Source organism: Onychomys torridus, chromosome 3, assembly GCF_903995425.1.
Source record: "Onychomys torridus chromosome 3, mOncTor1.1, whole genome shotgun sequence".
NCBI lineage: Eukaryota > Metazoa > Chordata > Mammalia > Rodentia > Cricetidae > Onychomys > Onychomys torridus.
Window position 1 is genome coordinate 70769933 of NC_050445.1, and position 18018 is coordinate 70787950.

An 18018-nucleotide genomic window follows, 5' to 3' on the forward strand; every position below is an offset into this window, starting at 1 on the left:
CTAACTTCCAGGGACTCTGACAAATTCTAATTTATGTTGACTCCCATAGGTTTGGATAAATGAAACACAGATGGAGTGCCTAGCTGCTTCAGTCACAGTATCAGGACACCGAGGAAACAACTTGTAGAATGACAGAATATCCTTTCTAGCTGATGTCCTACAAAGTGACTAAGAACACTGTAGATGCTTGTTATATCTCTAAAGTAAATGGGAGAAGGGTGGAGAGTCATCAGGTTTTGCTGTCCTCGGGCATACTCTTCAAGGTGTCAGGTAAGCATCCTTTATATTCAGAAGCTGTGCCCACAGCTCCAGCATTAGCATTATGCTTGCTTCTTAAGAAGCCTTGCTAAGCTTAACTCTGGGAAGGACTTCCCATATTGTCTGGATCCGTCATGTGGCAATCTAATTCCTTTAAATTCTTAGAGAAAAAAATCCTTCAATTTAAGATGTGATTGCTGCCTTGGTAAGAATGTTTTGAATTCTTTCTCTGTGTTGGTTTTCCAATACCATTTTGAAGAAGTGTAGCTTAGAGAAAGGTGCATGGAAGGGGTCACAAAATATATTTTTAGTTTTACTGTGACAATATTTCCAAACTTGAGTCTTTTAGAATACAGGTTGTTGTGGTGTATTTACATAGGTGTTCAAAATGTTAGGAATATAAGATGGACTGATTTTTAAACAATATGTTAGTTGCATTGATATATGCTCAAGATATTTTTCAAACTTTAAGGTTCTTTTGCATTGCTTTTGTGAATAAGTAATGGTGTGGGTGTGGGTGTGTGTGTGAGTGAGAGAGAGAGAGAGAGAGAGAGAGAGAGAGAGAGAGAGAGAGAGAGAGAGAGAGAGAGAGAGAGAGAGAGAGAGGGGCAGACAGACACAGAGAGAGAAAGAGAGAGAGAGAGACAGAGACAGAGAAAAAGACAGAGACAGACAGAGACAGACACAAAGAGATGAGGGGAGAAAGATATTCCTGGGGGAGGAGTACATTACAAGGTAGTAGAATCTATTTCTCACTTATTACATTTGGGAAGACTACATTTCATTTTCCTGTTTCACAGGTAAGATGGTTATGTGCATAAATCAGGATAATTAAGGATTCTGAAACAGTAATAATAATAGAAACTACAATGGGAATATTAATAAAAAAGATGCCCCAGTGGGAAACACAGGCCCCAGTCAGGAACTACATTTCCTACAGACTTCTGTTCTCTACCACACAGTCTTAAAATGTAAATCATTTCTAAAGCTTCTAGGACAGCAGGGCAGAGATTTGCAGGACACAAACAAACAAGTGTGCACATTTGCTGTGCCCTTTTAGAACTTGAAATCTTATTCTTGTGACCCCAGGAAGCTGGCCAAAAGGAAAGGAGAGGAAAGGCCTACAGGGTATTTGTCTTTGCATTTGGAAATGCCTCTGATCAGAAGAGCTGGGACAGTGTCTGTGCTTTTGTGGGAACTAGGCATGTGCCAGTAGAGGAAGCAAGATCAAAAGCAGTTCGCTCTTTCAGGGACTTCAAAGCCCATTCCTCTGAAGATGTGGCTACTACCATTGTGGCTTCCTCATGCGCCTTGGATGGCCCTGCACTTTTCAAGAGGAAAGCCTTTCTGGGTTGGGGCCAGTTAAAATGTATTCCTTGAAGTGCAATGTCCCAGAAAATATGCCCTTCCTGGCTGTGCTCTGTGATTATAGTACCAACCGTGATCTTTGTTCCTAATGGATAAGTTAGATGCAGAGGTGAACGGGGCAGTGAGGCTGGACTACTGTTTTTCTAGTATGCTCTTCCTAATGTGGAGAACTATAAACATAAGAACCATATCAAGCACGCTTCGATTCTCTGACCTCAGGAGTCTTTCTTTTTACAGTACCAAGAGATATTAGGAGGAGAAAATCAGAAAACAACTAAATTAATGACTATAGTTTTAAAATCCTACTGTGGCTGTTCATCCTACTCAGTCCCAACCACCAGTCCAACAGGACTGGGAACGTTCTCATCACTGGTAAGTTAAGACATGAGACTCAGTTTTGCTCATGGGGTTTAGGTATTTTCTGAGAATAAGATATACAGTAATTTTCCCATCTAAAACCAAGGCTCAAACCAAAACAGAACTAAGTTTAGGGCAGCACTCTAACATTGTATCTCCTAATAATCTATCTGCTTTGTGTTGGGGGTTCTGAAGACTAAACAGTGGTGTGCCCTTTGTGAAACACAGAGGGCATCTGTCTTTTCCTAGGTCCCCAGATCTTAACACAACATCTAAACACATGTGGAATGAATGAGTGAATCATGTCTTTGACAGCTTGTCAAGTCAATATTCATTACGTGATCTTGGATACATTTCTCTTTTGCCAAGTTCTAATCTCTTAGCTCTAACCATTTTGGCCTCCCGATCTCACACCAGCGAGTGACTATTTTGAATGATTCCTGAGATAATGTCCACTCAACTCTAGAGATGTCCCAGGCTACCTCAGGCTGTGTATTGGGTAAGTGACAGCTCTCTCATTTTCTTTTGAATTGAATATATTCTAGTTACTATGTCACTGTGGCAGTTGAGTTCACGTCTGTGTGCTTTAGTAAGGGAAGATAGTACTCTGATAACCTAAATTTCTGCCTTTGTCACGTGAGGAGTAGACACGAGCTCATCTTTCAGGAAGGCCTTTTGTAACTCTGTGATTTTATTCCCGTCTATTTTCTCAGAATGGTCTCATGGGGAGATTGTGGACACAGTGACTGTGCATTTCTTTAAAGGTTTAGGAGGTCTCTGTTTCCCCTGTTATGACTTTCTAGGGTAGTTTAAGATTTTCTTTTCCCTAAGAGGAACATAGATTTTTTAAAATTAATTAATTAATTCTAATTAATTTAGAATGTCACATGGCATCAAAAAAAATTCTTATGTAATACTAACTTTAGAATTATAGATGTAATGACTTTCTTACACAGATTTTTTAAAATAATTAAATGATGCTTTTAAGCATCAGTTTTTGAAAATATCTCATTTTGGAATTTAATGCTCACTCTAAAAGTGTGGGTGTTCAGTGAATTGTTAGATGAGAAAGCAACCCAGAGTATCATCAGGATGGGAAAAAGGAACTTAGGAAGAAAACAAACCTTAAACCCATTGGCTAGTCTTATGTCCCTTCAGTGGATCTTTTGTTAGTACATACTGTGTGCCAGAGACTATAGATGCTTGGATCAAAGACCTTAAACTACCAGAGAGTCTTTAAGAATGTGTTAAAGCAACATGGGTTTCAGTGTGCTGCAATTAATCCTGGCCTTTCCACTTACCCAGTGAGTGACCTTGAGCAGATCACTTCCTGCTTGAATGTTATCTGTGTGAAAGTGAAAGATCACCTCAAGCTTTGATGATATTTAGTTTTGGATATATCAAGGGAAATAACAACTGAGGAAGACAGGTTACATTAAGCAAGCCATTTCAGAAATCATACAACATACTTTTTCTTAAAATCTGGTTTATATGAGTAAAGTATACATACTAAAATATCACAAAAGAATCATATTATCAACCGGACAATTATTTTTCTAATTCCTTCAGTAAACATTACTATAGTGCCTGCTATATGATGGAAACTGTGCTGAATATTTAAAATGAGAAATGATATGTTCTGTGCCTTTAAGAAATCATGTTAATGAGACTTTATGGGTACAGCTCTGACATTAATAGGAGACACACTGTCATAGAAAACACCTTGTTCCTCTGGCTATCATACTCTTTCCACCTCCTCTTCCACAATGCTCCCTGGAACCTTAGGTGCAGGAGTTGCATTGTAGATATATCCATTGGGACTAGGCTCCATAACTTCGTATTTTGATTGGTTGCAGTTTTCTGTAATAGTATCCAACAACAAGAGACACACTCTTAAGAGTGGGACCTAGGAGGCCCCAACCCTACATGAAGAACTATAGTCAGTTAAGGAATGTGGAGAGCAGGAGAAATAGTCTTCCCTAGGAAGAGCACACTGATTGGTTATTCAATACCAAATGGTCAGCCCTGAAAGCACACACATAATTATACAGATGGAGTAGATTGTACTTATGTAGTTAGAAATATGTAAATGTACATAACAGCAATTAATGAAAAAGGAGGCTATGAATTGAAAAAGAACAAGAAAGGGATATATAGGAGGGTTTGGAGGGAGGAAGGGGAAGGGGAAATAATGTTATTATATTATAATCTCAAAAATAAAAGAAAAACTTAGAATCTGAACAGATGGGAAGAAAACATGACTTTGGGTGTGAAATGCTAGTCATAGAAAATATTTACTGGGTAACATATCATACTTGAGATGCATCAGTGAGTGAATGAAATAGGCAATAGTTTTTGTTTTCATGGAACTTCTTTTGTGAGGATAAAACAATAAAGAATAAACATAAGGACAATAAAAGACAATATATATGATACAAGGTAAAAAGAACTACCTACAGGGTAAAAATGTAAAACAGATGAAAGGTAAATAGGTGCCCAGGATGGGTGTCAGAATGGGGAGTAATGTATTACAGTTTTAAGAATGGCTGGAGTGGGTCTCTACATGAAAGTGATGGCCCAAAGAAAGTAGAGGGATTTATTAGCCTTGGGGTGTGTGGGGAAGAATCCCATGCAGCCAATGGGCAGGGAGACAGCAACAATGAAGAGTGGCTGGAATGAACCTCGAAAGGGAGACCATGAATGAAAGCCAGGCAGTGAGGGCAGGGAGGGGGAATGCAAACTGGTTCTTTCAGGGCATGGAAGGGACATGCACTGACTGACAGTGAGTGACATGGGAGGCTGCTCAAAGGGCATGGAGTAGAGGGGATGCTTGATCCACCCTGTTGTTGATTAGGGCATAGGTTGTGGGGGCTGGCAAGGAGTGGGCAAAAGTGAATAATCTGGAAGCTATCATGGAAATTCAGGCTAGAGAGTGGTAGTCTGGGCCATGCAGGGAACTGCTGAGGTGTTATGGGATATTTGTATGCTGTGTGAAGATATAGTGCTGTGACTGATTTAATAAAGAGCTCATTGGCCAATATCTAGGAAGGAGGTATAGGTGGTATTTCTAGGGAAAGAAAGGAAGAGTAGGAGTAGTTGAGGGGCAGGAGGCATCAGAAGACATGGGGAGGAAACAGGATTGCAAGATGGAAGAAGAGTAACACATATGATAGAACATAGATTAATATAAATTATAAGAACTAGTTAGGAACAAGCCTACACTATAGGCTGAGCTTACATAATTAATAAGAAGTCTCTGTGTCATTATTTGGAGGCTGGCTGGTGAGACAGAAAAAGACTCATTGATATGGCACCTAACATGGGGCTCCAAAATTCAAACATAGGGCCTGACTAAGGTAAGAAAAGTTCTGGACAAGGAGCCACATGAGGATTTCTAGTTCTGCAGTCTCTCTGATGGGCCAGTACTTGGTTGTGTACAGAGACATGGCTTCTAGCAGTTGCCTGTGAGCTGGAACCAGCCACCACTGCCATGTGCCAGTGCCATGAACTAAGATGAGCCATGAAACTGCTGGTATAGTAGTTTAAGATTTGTCTCACAGGATCAGAGAACACTGCAGGTGCTTAGTAAAGCCATTTTCAGACATGGAGAAACTCTGAAAATGTACAGTATTTTTAAAAATGTGCTTAGATGCTGAAAAAAGAAAAGAAAATGTGTATAAACAGTCTTAAAAATTAGTTTAAAAATAAGTAAAGTCTTTAAAGAGAGAGTAAAGTAATATAAAAACCAAGCCATGTAAAGATGGGAAATATACAGGATGTCTGGATCCTTTATGGAGTTGTGTTGACTTTGAAAATTTTAAATGCTAATGTTCAAAAAAGCAATAGATGCTGAGAGACATCATATTATGGAAGCTGCTAAATTAAACCAACATATATATTTTAAAAATATCTTAACTTCAAAATGGAAGTCAGAAAAAAAATGTTGCATTGGGGACAGGTTATGCCTTTGTTTCCACAGGAAACAAAAAGTTATAGTTCTCTTCAAAATTAATAAAGATCAGATTTGATCAGGGAGATCTTCTGAGGATCTTGGTTATAGACATGAGGAAAAAACCCAAGAGAGAGTACAGGACAGGTAATGTATATGCTGATCTCTTGACATGGGAACAGCTCTGAGACTGGATGAAATATGATAAATCTTGTTGGCTACAGAGTCTTCATGATTTATTATTACATACCATCTTTTCATATAACATGGTGGGGATTTATATTACACTCTGGTTATACAGTCCAAGTGGACTTATAAAGTTGGCAGATGCCTTTTACTTGCTCAAACATAGAACCAAATATCATCTTTAGCTGACTTATACACACTGAACATTCCATACTTGTTTTAACACAGATATATATGTTACCATTAAAAGTTCATGTGTCTTCAAAAAGAAAGGATTGGTCACCAACGAAAACAAGTAGCCTAGGTGATCCAGCCTCTCAGCATGCCTCTGTTGCAGTTTCCTCAAAATTCTGCATCCAGAACAACTTCAAAGCTGCTAGCTGAAATAGTCCAGCCTCATAGACTACTTTGGCCAGGACTCAGTTAAGCCCTGCATTTTTCTATCACACAGAGACTGGACCAAAAAAAAAGGATACAATTACCTCTACTAGGACTTGACCATTATCCCAATTTTATCAGGGTCCCCTAAATATGCTGACTCCCCCAGATAATAGGAAGCAGTCTGGTGAACATGGCATCTATATCCCAAGAGGTAGGGTGGCGGTTTTTGGTTATTTGGTGGGTCATGGATGATATTATCATTTTGCAGGGAGTGGGGAGGGGGCGCGTGTTGGTTACAAGTCGTTGTTGGTCATGGTCAGGAAAAAAACTGAACAAAAGAGATTAGATTCAGGGATCTCATTCTGAAGTGAAAAAGAGGGGATATAGAATGATGGAATAAAAAGGTAGATTGTCGAATTTACTTTTGAATAACCACTAATCTCAAATATTTAACATTGGTATAGATTTTGTATATTGATGCAAATTTCAGGTTATTTTTGTTATGCTGTATATATGTTCTTACTCTTATTTAAGATATTTTATCTATGTAGCTTATTTAAAAATGTAATGTATAATAAATAAATGCAGGTTAGTAGTTAGTCATCTATAATAATCAAACTTGTAGATATGTATGTTTTAAATGTTAAACAGATATATTTTAGATAAAGAGGTGGTCTTCAGAGACCTACAGAATATGACATTAAAATGTTCTAATAACCTAAGGCTTTTTATGACAATGAGACACACATCTGCTCCAGGCAGTACCAATTGCTTCATAAAAGGATTATGGGATTCAAAGAGCCTCCTTACAGAATTTGCTTTTTGGCAAAAGTTATCCAAGAAACTGCCCTTGCCTCAACTGCTGACAGTACATTGTCCAAATTGGATGAGCAGGACATAAAAGAAAGAGACTGCCAAATTTTGTCAAGACAAGATGGGACAGTCTTTCAAAATTCCTACTTCACAGAAAAGTCTGTCAGATATTCTAGGTCTGTAGGCCAAAAATGGATGCCCCAATGTTACAGAGGAACAACTGTCCAGGGTGACTCTCCAGTCAGCCAGATGTCTCTGCCATTTCTATAGTTTTGGAAGGTGCTTGTTCTGTACTTCCTGTTTACTCAGGTGCTATTTTATCCTTCTCAGATCTTTGATGGTGTTGAAGACTAGATAGTTATTGTTACAGTTTTCTTTGTTACCAAATTCAGAAAAGAAACTAACAAAAGAGGTATAAAGTGTATAAGGTTGGGAGACATAAAAGCTTACATTGTTTATCTAAGAAAATGTTTTGAGGTCTAAAAAGATAGTTTTGTGTTGGTAATACAAGTTTGGATATAAAGTAAATTAGGTACAAAACTTTTGACTTACCAAGACAGGATAGATAATGGAATATTTTCTTTGAATTTGGCAAATACAGATAGGCTGAACACTATAAATATAATTCTTACCTGATAATTGTTTTTATTGTATAGTTTTGCAATGTTAGAGTTAAAACCTTTCCTTTTTATTTAGACAAAAGGGGGGAAATATTGTGGGATATTTGTACATTGTCTGAAGATATATTTAATTTCTGTAATTGATTTAATAAAGAGCAGAATGGCCAATAGCTAGCTAGGAGGTATAGGCAGGGTTCCCAGGGAAAGAACAGAAGAGTAGGAGGAATCAAGAAGCAGGAGACATGGAGAAGAAACAGAAGATGCAAGATGGGAGAGAGGTAATGCCACATGATAAAATAAATGCCACATAAAATAAATGGGTTAATTTAAGTTTTAAGAGCTAGTTGGGAACAAGATATAGGTTGAACTTTCATAATTAATAGAAGTCTCTGTGTCATTATTTGGGAGCTGGCTGGCAGGACAGAAAAAGATTCATTACACTAAGGTGATCAGTGGTAAGATAATAGATGAATTTGGAAGATGAAGCCCACACAATATTTCCGATGCCTGGACAGAAGGTATAAAGTGAAGGACATGACAAATGCAGAAAAAGCAGATGGGGGAGAGGTAAGAATGTTCTAGGTGGAGGAGCTAGCCTGTTCACAAGGTATGAAGACAAAGGTGGAGGCATGGCATGTGTGGGGAACTGCAATCTTCTTGAAAAGAAAAAGAACTGTGGATTTATGTAGAGAGGTAGGCAGTGGTTATAGCCCATGTCAGCAGAGTTTGCTATTTTGTAGAAAATTTGAGAATATATACTTCTGTTAAATCTGTTTAGCAAAATGAATGTCAAACTGAGTCAACTTCATAAGATTTATGCCAACCAATAGTGGGAATACCTAGTAGGAGCACAGCAAAACACCAGGGATTATGTGGCCAAAGTCATATAAAAAGCCTAGCTATTATAGAATCAATATCCTTTTTCCATTTGCAGGATCTTGGATGTACTTGGTAGAAGTACATGGCAGGGAGAGGACTTTTCAACCCAATTGGACAGATGTGGTAGTGTCCTGGCTTAGTGTTGATTATGATGCCTACTCCACTCAATCAATATGAAAGTGAAAAAAACAGATATTATTTTAGAAAAGAAACATAGGATACATCTGATTTGCAACTATTAAGAAAGTAAGAATGTTCCTTGGCAATTTTCAATTAAGGCAGCACTATTGTATGCTTATAATCTTTCACCTTAGCCCAAGCTTTAGAATATATGTATATCTATGAGGCTAGGGAGATAGTGTGATCAGTAAAATACCTGCCATGTAAGATTGGGTATGTGAGTTTGGATCTAACACACACACAGAGAGAATTCATGTGCACCGTTACCTACCAGTACAAGTGTACCCCTCCCACTACCTGTGTATACACTACACACAGAAATACACACACACACACACACACACACACACACACACACACATACACACACACAGAAATACACACACACATACACACATACACACACACACACACACACACACACACACACACATACACGCACGGGTTACCATAAACTCAACATGACATTGTATAATCTATATTCTATTTTACTTATCTGCCTCTCAGTGAAGGACTACATTTATATAGTCAATTCTTTATTTTTAGAAACATCCTTTTAGGTGATTTTTTTAAATCTTGGTATCTTCATAATGCATTTTTGGCATACAATTCTTATTTCCATGAATATTTACTTTGTGGTTATTCCAAATTACCTGTGTTTTCTGTAGTTTAAGACTGTTTTTCACTCTCCTACTCTCTTCATAAATGGAGAGTGATGGGTAATGTCTGACTAATTGAGAAGGCCAGAATGGCACTTTGTGGTGAGGTCTGCACAGGCAGAGAGAGTTGTAGAATCGAAGCCGGTAATTGAAGAAGACATAGAAAAAGAAGATAGATTTTTTAAAATTTATCTAAATTGTGGCCTTCTTTCTTTACTTTCCTCTGCTTTTTATGACCCAAGCAGTCAGATGAAGGGAAATGTGTGGTTATCCTGCACAGGCTTTCTGAAATCCGAGCAGTGTTTGTTTGGGTTGTTAGTGAATGATCCTGTTGTATGTATTCTCAAAGTGAGGGACAAATAGAATATCAAAGATAGTTAATAAGCATGGAGAATAAAGAGGAATGCTTATCTGGAGCTAGTCTGCAGGGGCTAGGTGTGTACTTATTAGATAACTGTCTTTAAGAATTACATCTTTATGGAGAGTTCATATATATATTTGAAGAGGAGATACCTTTTGATACTGACTTTAGGGCCATATTATTTTTGGAGATGTCAGCAGAAACTGGTAAGAGATTCTGAGATGAATGGTAATTTATTAGTAACCTAATTTTTTCTGTTGTTGTTTGTTTGTTTCTAATGAATTGACATACTGTGAGGATGGAGGACAAGAAATACTTAATCTTTTGTATTTCCTGTATTTGCTCGAATGGTAAGGTTGTGTCCATCACATTATAAAACATGTGCTAACTTTACCCCCAGTGCTTTTGTCCTCAGGGGAGAACGAAGAGTGGAAAGTTAGGCAAAACTGCACAATGGCACATCTGTGCTTAGTTTTAAGGCCTTCATAAAGTATATGGGGATTATGGGGTAGAAGCCACTGGCCATGGTACTCCCTCACTACTGTCAGTAATGTTACAGAGTACTGGAGTTCTAGGTGACCACCTGTAAAGGAAATACGAGGATTCTATTTGCTCTAGAACATGTGGTTTAAGCATATAAACTTCCAAATCTCAGGCAACAAATTGAAATTGATTGTGCAGACCAGGCAATGATTCTGGCACAGGAGACTTTTAACAGTGTAGGTGTATGAACACCTTGGATCACTATAATAAATGCTACTTACTATTTTATAATTTGGCTTTAATTCCTCAGAGCCATCGAACCTCAATGAGAATGCAAAACTAAAGACTGTGTTTTTAATATGTTAATAATGTGAAACTGTATTTAGAAATATTTTTGTCCCATTTAGAAGTAGATTAAAGGCAGCAATATTATTTTTGGAGGCACTGCATAGTTACTGATCAGAATGACTTCCATCGGTCTTCAATTTTCTTCTATTCAGGATCATAGAGAAAGCTGCATTTTATAATGTAATTTGAGAGAACCCACAATTTCTAAAACCCCCAAGGGAATGTTTCTGTATAGCAGAAGAAATAGACCACAGTGCTTGGGAGTCACCATGGTTGTCTGGTTGTCTTTCCTATTCTGTCCCTAATTAGGCTCTGGGAAAAGTGACTTTTTCTCACCCACTGTGACAGTTATGAGATTCTTTTGCTCAAATCACCCACAAGGAGAGCTTGGAATTCGTGTTCCTTAGACAGTTGCCAATTCCGCTACGGAAGATTAAATGCCCCTATCATACGTGTCATATCCTGCAGCTAACAAGAAAGAGAGTCAATGTAGCGTGGCCCCATCCTGGCGGCTGCCGCAGTGGGGCTATCAACCCAGCCTAGGGGCCTTTCAGTTTCATGTGGTGTACCAGCCAAGATATTCGTCAAAAAATGAATAAGACTATCAAAAGGCTATCATTGCATCCTGGGATATTTAAGATTATGAACCCCCTTTTGTGTGGCCTAAACTTCTAAAGCAGGAATGTCTGGTTAGGGACAGAGGCATTTGGCTTCTGGTTGAGTATACCTGTTTACACCACAGAAGACTATTAAAGGCTCACTGCTTACCCGTGAAGTTGATTTTCAGCAAATAATCCTTGTACAATTTCTTTCCGTCCAGGATCTTCATTGCGTCACAGAGCTTGGTGGTATTAGGACACAGGTTGCGCTGCATTTTGTGCAGCGCATGTGCCATGGCATACACTGCGTTCACCACAAACATGATCTTGGATTCTTGCTCATAATTGCTGCTGTCAATGGCCAGGTGCTTGTCACAAACCTGTCTGTGGTTTCTCTTGTTCTGGAGGCTGCACTGGAACTTCTGCTCCCAGAAGTCTCGGAACCAGGGGTTGCGGTGATTGTTGTAGGGGTTGAGGCTCTGGAAGTAGCGATCGAACTGACGAACAGGATGGGATGCCAGCTCCAGGGTGATGGCGCCATAGGCTACGTGCTCATTGCCCTTGACGATGCTCTCCTGTGCGCCCCAGCCATCGCTGGCTACCCAGGTGAAGGAGGCATTCACGCGGCTGGCTGCAGCGATCAGCTCTCGTGAGTCATCACTGCGCATGAATAGGACCACTACCCGCGCATTGGGCTTCTGCAGCAGCTCACGGATCACACTGTCGTAGGACTTGCGGATATTGGACCGGCCCACCTTTTCCGCAGTGGCGATGCAGATGTTGCGTAGCCGGGCTTCCTGCTCGAAGGCCTCAATCCCTGTCTCCCCGTAGTCACCCTCAGAGGCAACAGTGGACACATAGGTCCAGTTGAAGAAGCGCAAGATCTCGGCCATGGCTTTTGCCTGGTAGAAGTCAGGGGGCACGGTCCTGGCAAAGTAATCATAGCGCGACTTGTCGCTGAGTTTGGCGCTGGTGGAGGCATAGCTTATCTGAGGGATCTGGAAGAGCCTCAGCAGGTTTGCCACCTGAGCAGGGAGACAAGGGAAGCATCTTTTAGAAAAACTCAAGCGAATGACTACGCACAAGAAATATTTACACCATTCACATTTGTTATCCGCTTTCTTTTCATGTGGAGGTCACTTCTTGAGACCGTAACCAGATGCTTTCCTGGGTACCGTGTTTAGACATTAGGGAGCCAGTCCAAACCGGGAAGGGCGGGGTGAAAAATGACAGGGCACCACGGCTGGACCATCTTAAGCTCCGTGCTAGACTCTAGACTAATGAAATCTGTTCAGAGGTTCTGAACGTGGTTGTTTTAAGTTCCCGAGGTCCTGCTACAGCTCAGGCAGACAATGAACTTCAGTGAAGTGGCCAAATTCAGTTTTCAGACAACTTGGCTGTGGTTGTATAGAAAGAGTCTGGGTGTTTCGTTCTCACTTCCCCCTCTTTCGCTAAAAATGGCAGTCTCTGAAAGAGTTTAATTTGGGAACTGAGTGCCACATGGACGGTCCAAATTAGACATTTATTATCTAGGTTAAGCAAAAGAAAAAAAATTCAATTCTACTTAAATTCTATTCAGATCATTCAAAATTTTATGTATATAATTTGATAAACATCTGAAACTATGGTAACTTTTTCTTGCCTTTTTTTCTTAAAATTTGCAAAAGGAAAGCATGCAGATATGCTCATCTTTTTGTATTTTTACTTAAAAATCAAGTGAAGAAGTATTGATGGCATTGGTAAGGGTGTTGAGTATTTTGAAGTATTTAAAGCCTATGCTGAGTAAAAAATTTAAATGTTTTATAAGTCAGCTATCAATATTTCACTATTTTATTTATTGTAGGAGAAAAAGAGAAAGTGATCCTAGTTTGTCAAGGAGTACTGCATAAAATGTTTTAAAAATATATAATTGCACATATCAGAGTAGATTATATGCATATCTAATAAGATATATATGATGATCCATGCTTTTAATCCCAGTGCTTGGGGGAAGAGGCAGGCATATCTTTGAGTTTGAGGCCAACCTGGTCTACAGAATGAGCTCCAGGACAGCCAGGAAATCCTGGATACACAGAGAAATCCTGTCTCAAAAAACAAAACAAAACAAAAAACAAAGTTTTTTTTCTTCCTGATTTCTGACAGGTTTGTCTTTAAGGACTTCAAATTATACAACCTTTCATGTCCACCTTAATAAACAAACAAGTCGAGTATATACTGGTATAAGTTTAGGTACTTTGAGCATTTTCTTCTGGCAAGTGAAGTTTTGTGTTTACATATGACATGCAGGGAGATCAGCTTGAAGTGGTGAGCTCTGAGCACCACAGAAGCAACATGAAGCAATGGACATCTGAGTCCTGATTAATACCTATTTCATGTAGCAAAGGAAACCAACAACCAACCAGGTTCATACACAGCTACACAGCATGTTAGTGGAGATCTGGCCTGCTATTAAAAAATAACACTGATACAGTCAGAGCTATCAAAAATCTTTCCCAATTCCAGTAACTCTCACTTAACTCCAGCTGGAAAATCTGAGATGCGACACATCAAATAATGGAGAAATAAGAGCCTCAAGTGGAGGTGACTGGTTGGAGGAACAGGTGGGATGTAATTCTTTTCTGCTAAGGACAGAATGACATGCCTACATTGACTAATCAGAGCACAGGAGTACCTGTTGTTTACTCAGGCTGAGTGCAAGGGCAGATGGCCCTGAACTGGTACTGCCTTAACACCTAGTACTTCACTGGACTTAGGTGGCACTATGGCAGTTGTGGTGATGCAATCCCTTTCTGTGCAGAGACCTGATTGTAAAGTTTCTGGGTAGCACCAGAAAGGCCATTTCTTCTTGAGGCGATACTTTTCTCATCTTCAAGTTTTAGTCACCAGAACCCTAACCTCTAGGGAGACATAAAATGAAAGAAACCAAACAAAAAATACCCAGAAGCATTATTTCCTGGAAGTGAGGAACTGCAGATCCTAAGCTGTTGAAAATTTCTTCTCCCAAAAGGGTAAGGAAGTGTTCAAGAAAAAAAAGTTCCTGCCTTTTGACTGCTAGATCCTATGGCATTATGTCTGCCTCTCCAGAATGTCTGAGAACAATGTAAAATTTAGAAAGGCTGCACAAGAGACTTTGTTAGCTCCAGTGTGATAGCGGCATGAACATTCTCTGTACTGGAAAAGGTGCAGTGAGCTGAAGCCTGCTTGGGAAAGCAGTGAACTAGAACAAAATACTGATTGCCGTTGTTTTTACTATGGCTGTACATGCCCCTGTGCATGTGTGTTTCAGGGAGCTACAGTTAACCCTAGACAAAGGAGGCATAGTGGCTGAGTGAAAGTGTAAGGACGGAACTCCTGTAAGTACAGTGTCAACTATGTCATCCATATTGAACAGCATGGAGCAATAACATAAGGTAATGCTATTCAGAGTTACATTATCAGCACACTTACAACAAATTAATAATAAAGTATTGAAATACTCTCACTATGGTGAGTTGTTCTTCTAAAATTAGTTTCCCTAGTTATAAAAGTAATAATTCTAAATGTATAAGTAGATAACACAGAAGGCAAATTAGTAATCTCTTTTCTCCCTCCTCAGTTTAATCTTATTTTTAGAGAAAAATATTCAAAATTTGGTTTGTGTATTTTTATGGATCCATTTTCTTGTAAAATCAGTTACTATTTATAATAAATGTATGTGTGTGTAAATCCACACATGTATTTTCTTTTTTGGAGTTTATAAAGGCCTTTTGACACAAATATTCTCTTCATTTCAACATACAAAAGTGAATACTATGAACTTATGAAACTTCTTCCCAGTTTTGCAATCAGAGTGTAGCAGAAAATCAAAGTGCAAAACCAGGCATTTGACTTTGAGTACCATGATTATTTTCTTCTACCTTCTCCTCTACCTCTACTGTGTGGCCATTGTTTTGAGGCTTGGAGTGTGGAGAAGTTCAGCCTTGGAGAACACAAGAGAGAGGATATCATCCACTATCTACCTGATGTCAATAGGAGGTGTGTGTGTGTGTGTGTGTGTGTGTGTGTGTGTGTGTGTGTGTGTGTGTGTTCGTGTGTGAATGCAAACTCATGTCAGCCATAGCACATATGTGGAGGTACAAGGAAAGCTTAGGGGATGGTGCTTACCTTCTGTCTTTCCATGAACATGGGCTTCAGGGGGTTCTTTTGTCTTTACCTCCCATCTTGCACAGGAGAGCTAAGGTCACAGACATGTGCTACCACATCTGCCTTTATGTGGATTCTCAGGATCCAGTCTCAGGTCTGTTTATGCAGGACATGCTTCAGTCACTGAGCTATCACTCTAGCCCTCTGAGGCTATTTTTTTTATGTAAAATTTAAAATTTAGGGTAGGGAGATGTCCAGGTTGTTGTCAGCTAAGTTCTCTCTTCCATTTATTGAAAACTTGGGCACTTAAAACATCCTTGACTTGCTAACTGGCCATATGGTTTTTTAGGGAAAGCATGAAGAAGTAAGGAAAACTCCTACACTGGACATCATTTAGACTGATAAAGGAAGAACCTTCTAAGGATGGGGAAGTGGTGTGAAATTTGGAAGAAAGCTACCCTGTTATGTTATTATTAGTAAGAGAGGAGGGTGGAAAACCAAGATCTAGTTGCATGTTTTAGACAGAAGCATTTTAAAAGAAGATTTGTGCTTTGCATAGGTAGAAATTATTTAAGCAACATAGTTTAAAAGAGAAAGAAGGATTTAAAAATAATTTATACAATATAGTCTCCATAAAAGAGACAGAGAGGATAGCTCCCAGATCCCACTGGTCAATGGGATGCACTAGAAGACTGAGGTTAAGGGATGAGGGGAACAGGTGAGTTGGGAGCTTGTCTGCGCTCAGTGTGAAGTTGAGCATGAACTCAGAAGTGCAAACAGGAGAAAACAGACTATGAAAATGGAAGTGGGGTTTGTTATTGCTTTTGTCTTGCTTTGAATTGTCCTTCAGGAGAAGACACAGCAGGTAGAAACAGAGCTAATGGCTGCAGACGTTGATTCCATAAGTATAAAAGACAATGGCTGATTATGGTGATGAATGCCTGTAATCACAGAACCTGGGTGGGCTGAGACAGAAGAATGGGGCATGAGGCTTTATTCTCTAAAAGGATGTATTCTAACATGGAAATGGTGATACAAATAAAAATAATATGGATGATTTACTTTACAACAAATCTCTCTAGAATGTAAGAAAAGCTCTAGAAATTATATTCAGTTTGCAGCTATCAATGAATTATGGAAAATGAAGATTAAATTATGGAATTATTTTAATAAATCCACAGTGGAAAGACTAAAGTGTGATAGAAGAGGAAGAAGAGCAAATTCAGGAAACATCAAAGAAGAATAGACATAAATTTACAGGCATGGTTTTGGTAATTTTCTAGTTACTAGTTTTTGATATGGTGCAGACACTTAGAAATGAGTGAAGCAATTATTAGGAGTCAGGATGGGCTCAGTAAGAGTACATTTTACGGTCAGATTTAGCTGGATCATTTGAAGAAGAATTGTAGTCTGGAGGACCATGGAGGACCATGACTTCAACAAACCTTTAATGACATCACCTGGCATCTTATGAAAAAGGAAAAGTGGTAGAAGTTGGATAACAAATCAAATATATACAAGGCAAAAATTTAAATGTATTCAAAGTAGATATTTTTCTTTTTGTGGAGGGTTTCACTGTGTATATCAAATTGATCTCCAACTTGGTATGTCACCAGGCTTTGAATGAATTATCCTTCAGCCACAGCCTGATGAGTGCTGGGATTCTGAGTGTGTATCACCATGCCTAGCTTGAGAGCAGCTTGGAAGAAATTGTGTGTGTAGTAGCTAAGTAAGATTAATTTTTTTCATGAATGCTGTTGCAAAAATAGAAATAATCTTCAAGATCATTACATTGTTAGTGCTTGAAGGAATTATGAAGGTGATCTAAACTTCTATCTTTCAGGTGAAGAGACTGACATTTATAAGGGGAAGTGACTTTCAAAATGTACCCAGCCAACAGACAGAAAAGCCAAGGTGGAGCCCACTCTCTGCTAAGGGTAAAGCTCCCTTTCTGCAAACAAGGGGGTGTTATATCAGCTGAAATGTAAGGTTCTGGGTTTAAACTTAAATGAGACGAGTCAAGCTTTCTTTGTGATGAAAACTGGGAAAAATAAAAGTACAAAACGAAAGTTGAAGGTAGCAGTCCACATGGGCAAAATTGTAGGTGGACTAAAGTGTCAAAGACAGACTAGTGAGTACTTTGTTTGCTTGGGACTCAGTTCTGCATTGGTCAGAAGTGGACAGAGAGCCATTCTCATCTTCCTAGTCTCTAAGTTCCTGTTCTCCAATACTCATGTTTGGAAAAGTCCTAAGATCAGTAATAGGTTTCCTAGTCCTGACATTTTGTCCCAGCTCCTGTTCTGTTGGAGATGTTATAATTGCAGCATCTCTCCCTTCCCTTTCCTCCCTTGAAACACTTCCATACACCCCTCTTTGTTCTCTTTCAAATTCATGGCCTCTTTTTTCATGAATTGTTATTAACGCATGTATGTATGTGTATGTGTATTCCTAAATA

At 39.0% G+C, this 18018-nt stretch overlaps 1 protein-coding gene across 2 annotated transcripts in view; it reads right to left on the bottom strand.

Moving 5' to 3' along the window:
• Grm3 (glutamate metabotropic receptor 3) overlaps nt 1-18018 on the bottom strand; it is a 216025-nt gene that overhangs the window by 62712 nt on the left and 135295 nt on the right. For both annotated transcript variants that reach the window (XM_036182442.1, XM_036182443.1), the window contains one exon: nt 11611-12466. In XM_036182442.1, the coding sequence (XP_036038335.1) occupies nt 11611-12466 (856 nt within the window). The remainder of the gene's footprint in view (nt 1-11610; nt 12467-18018) is intronic.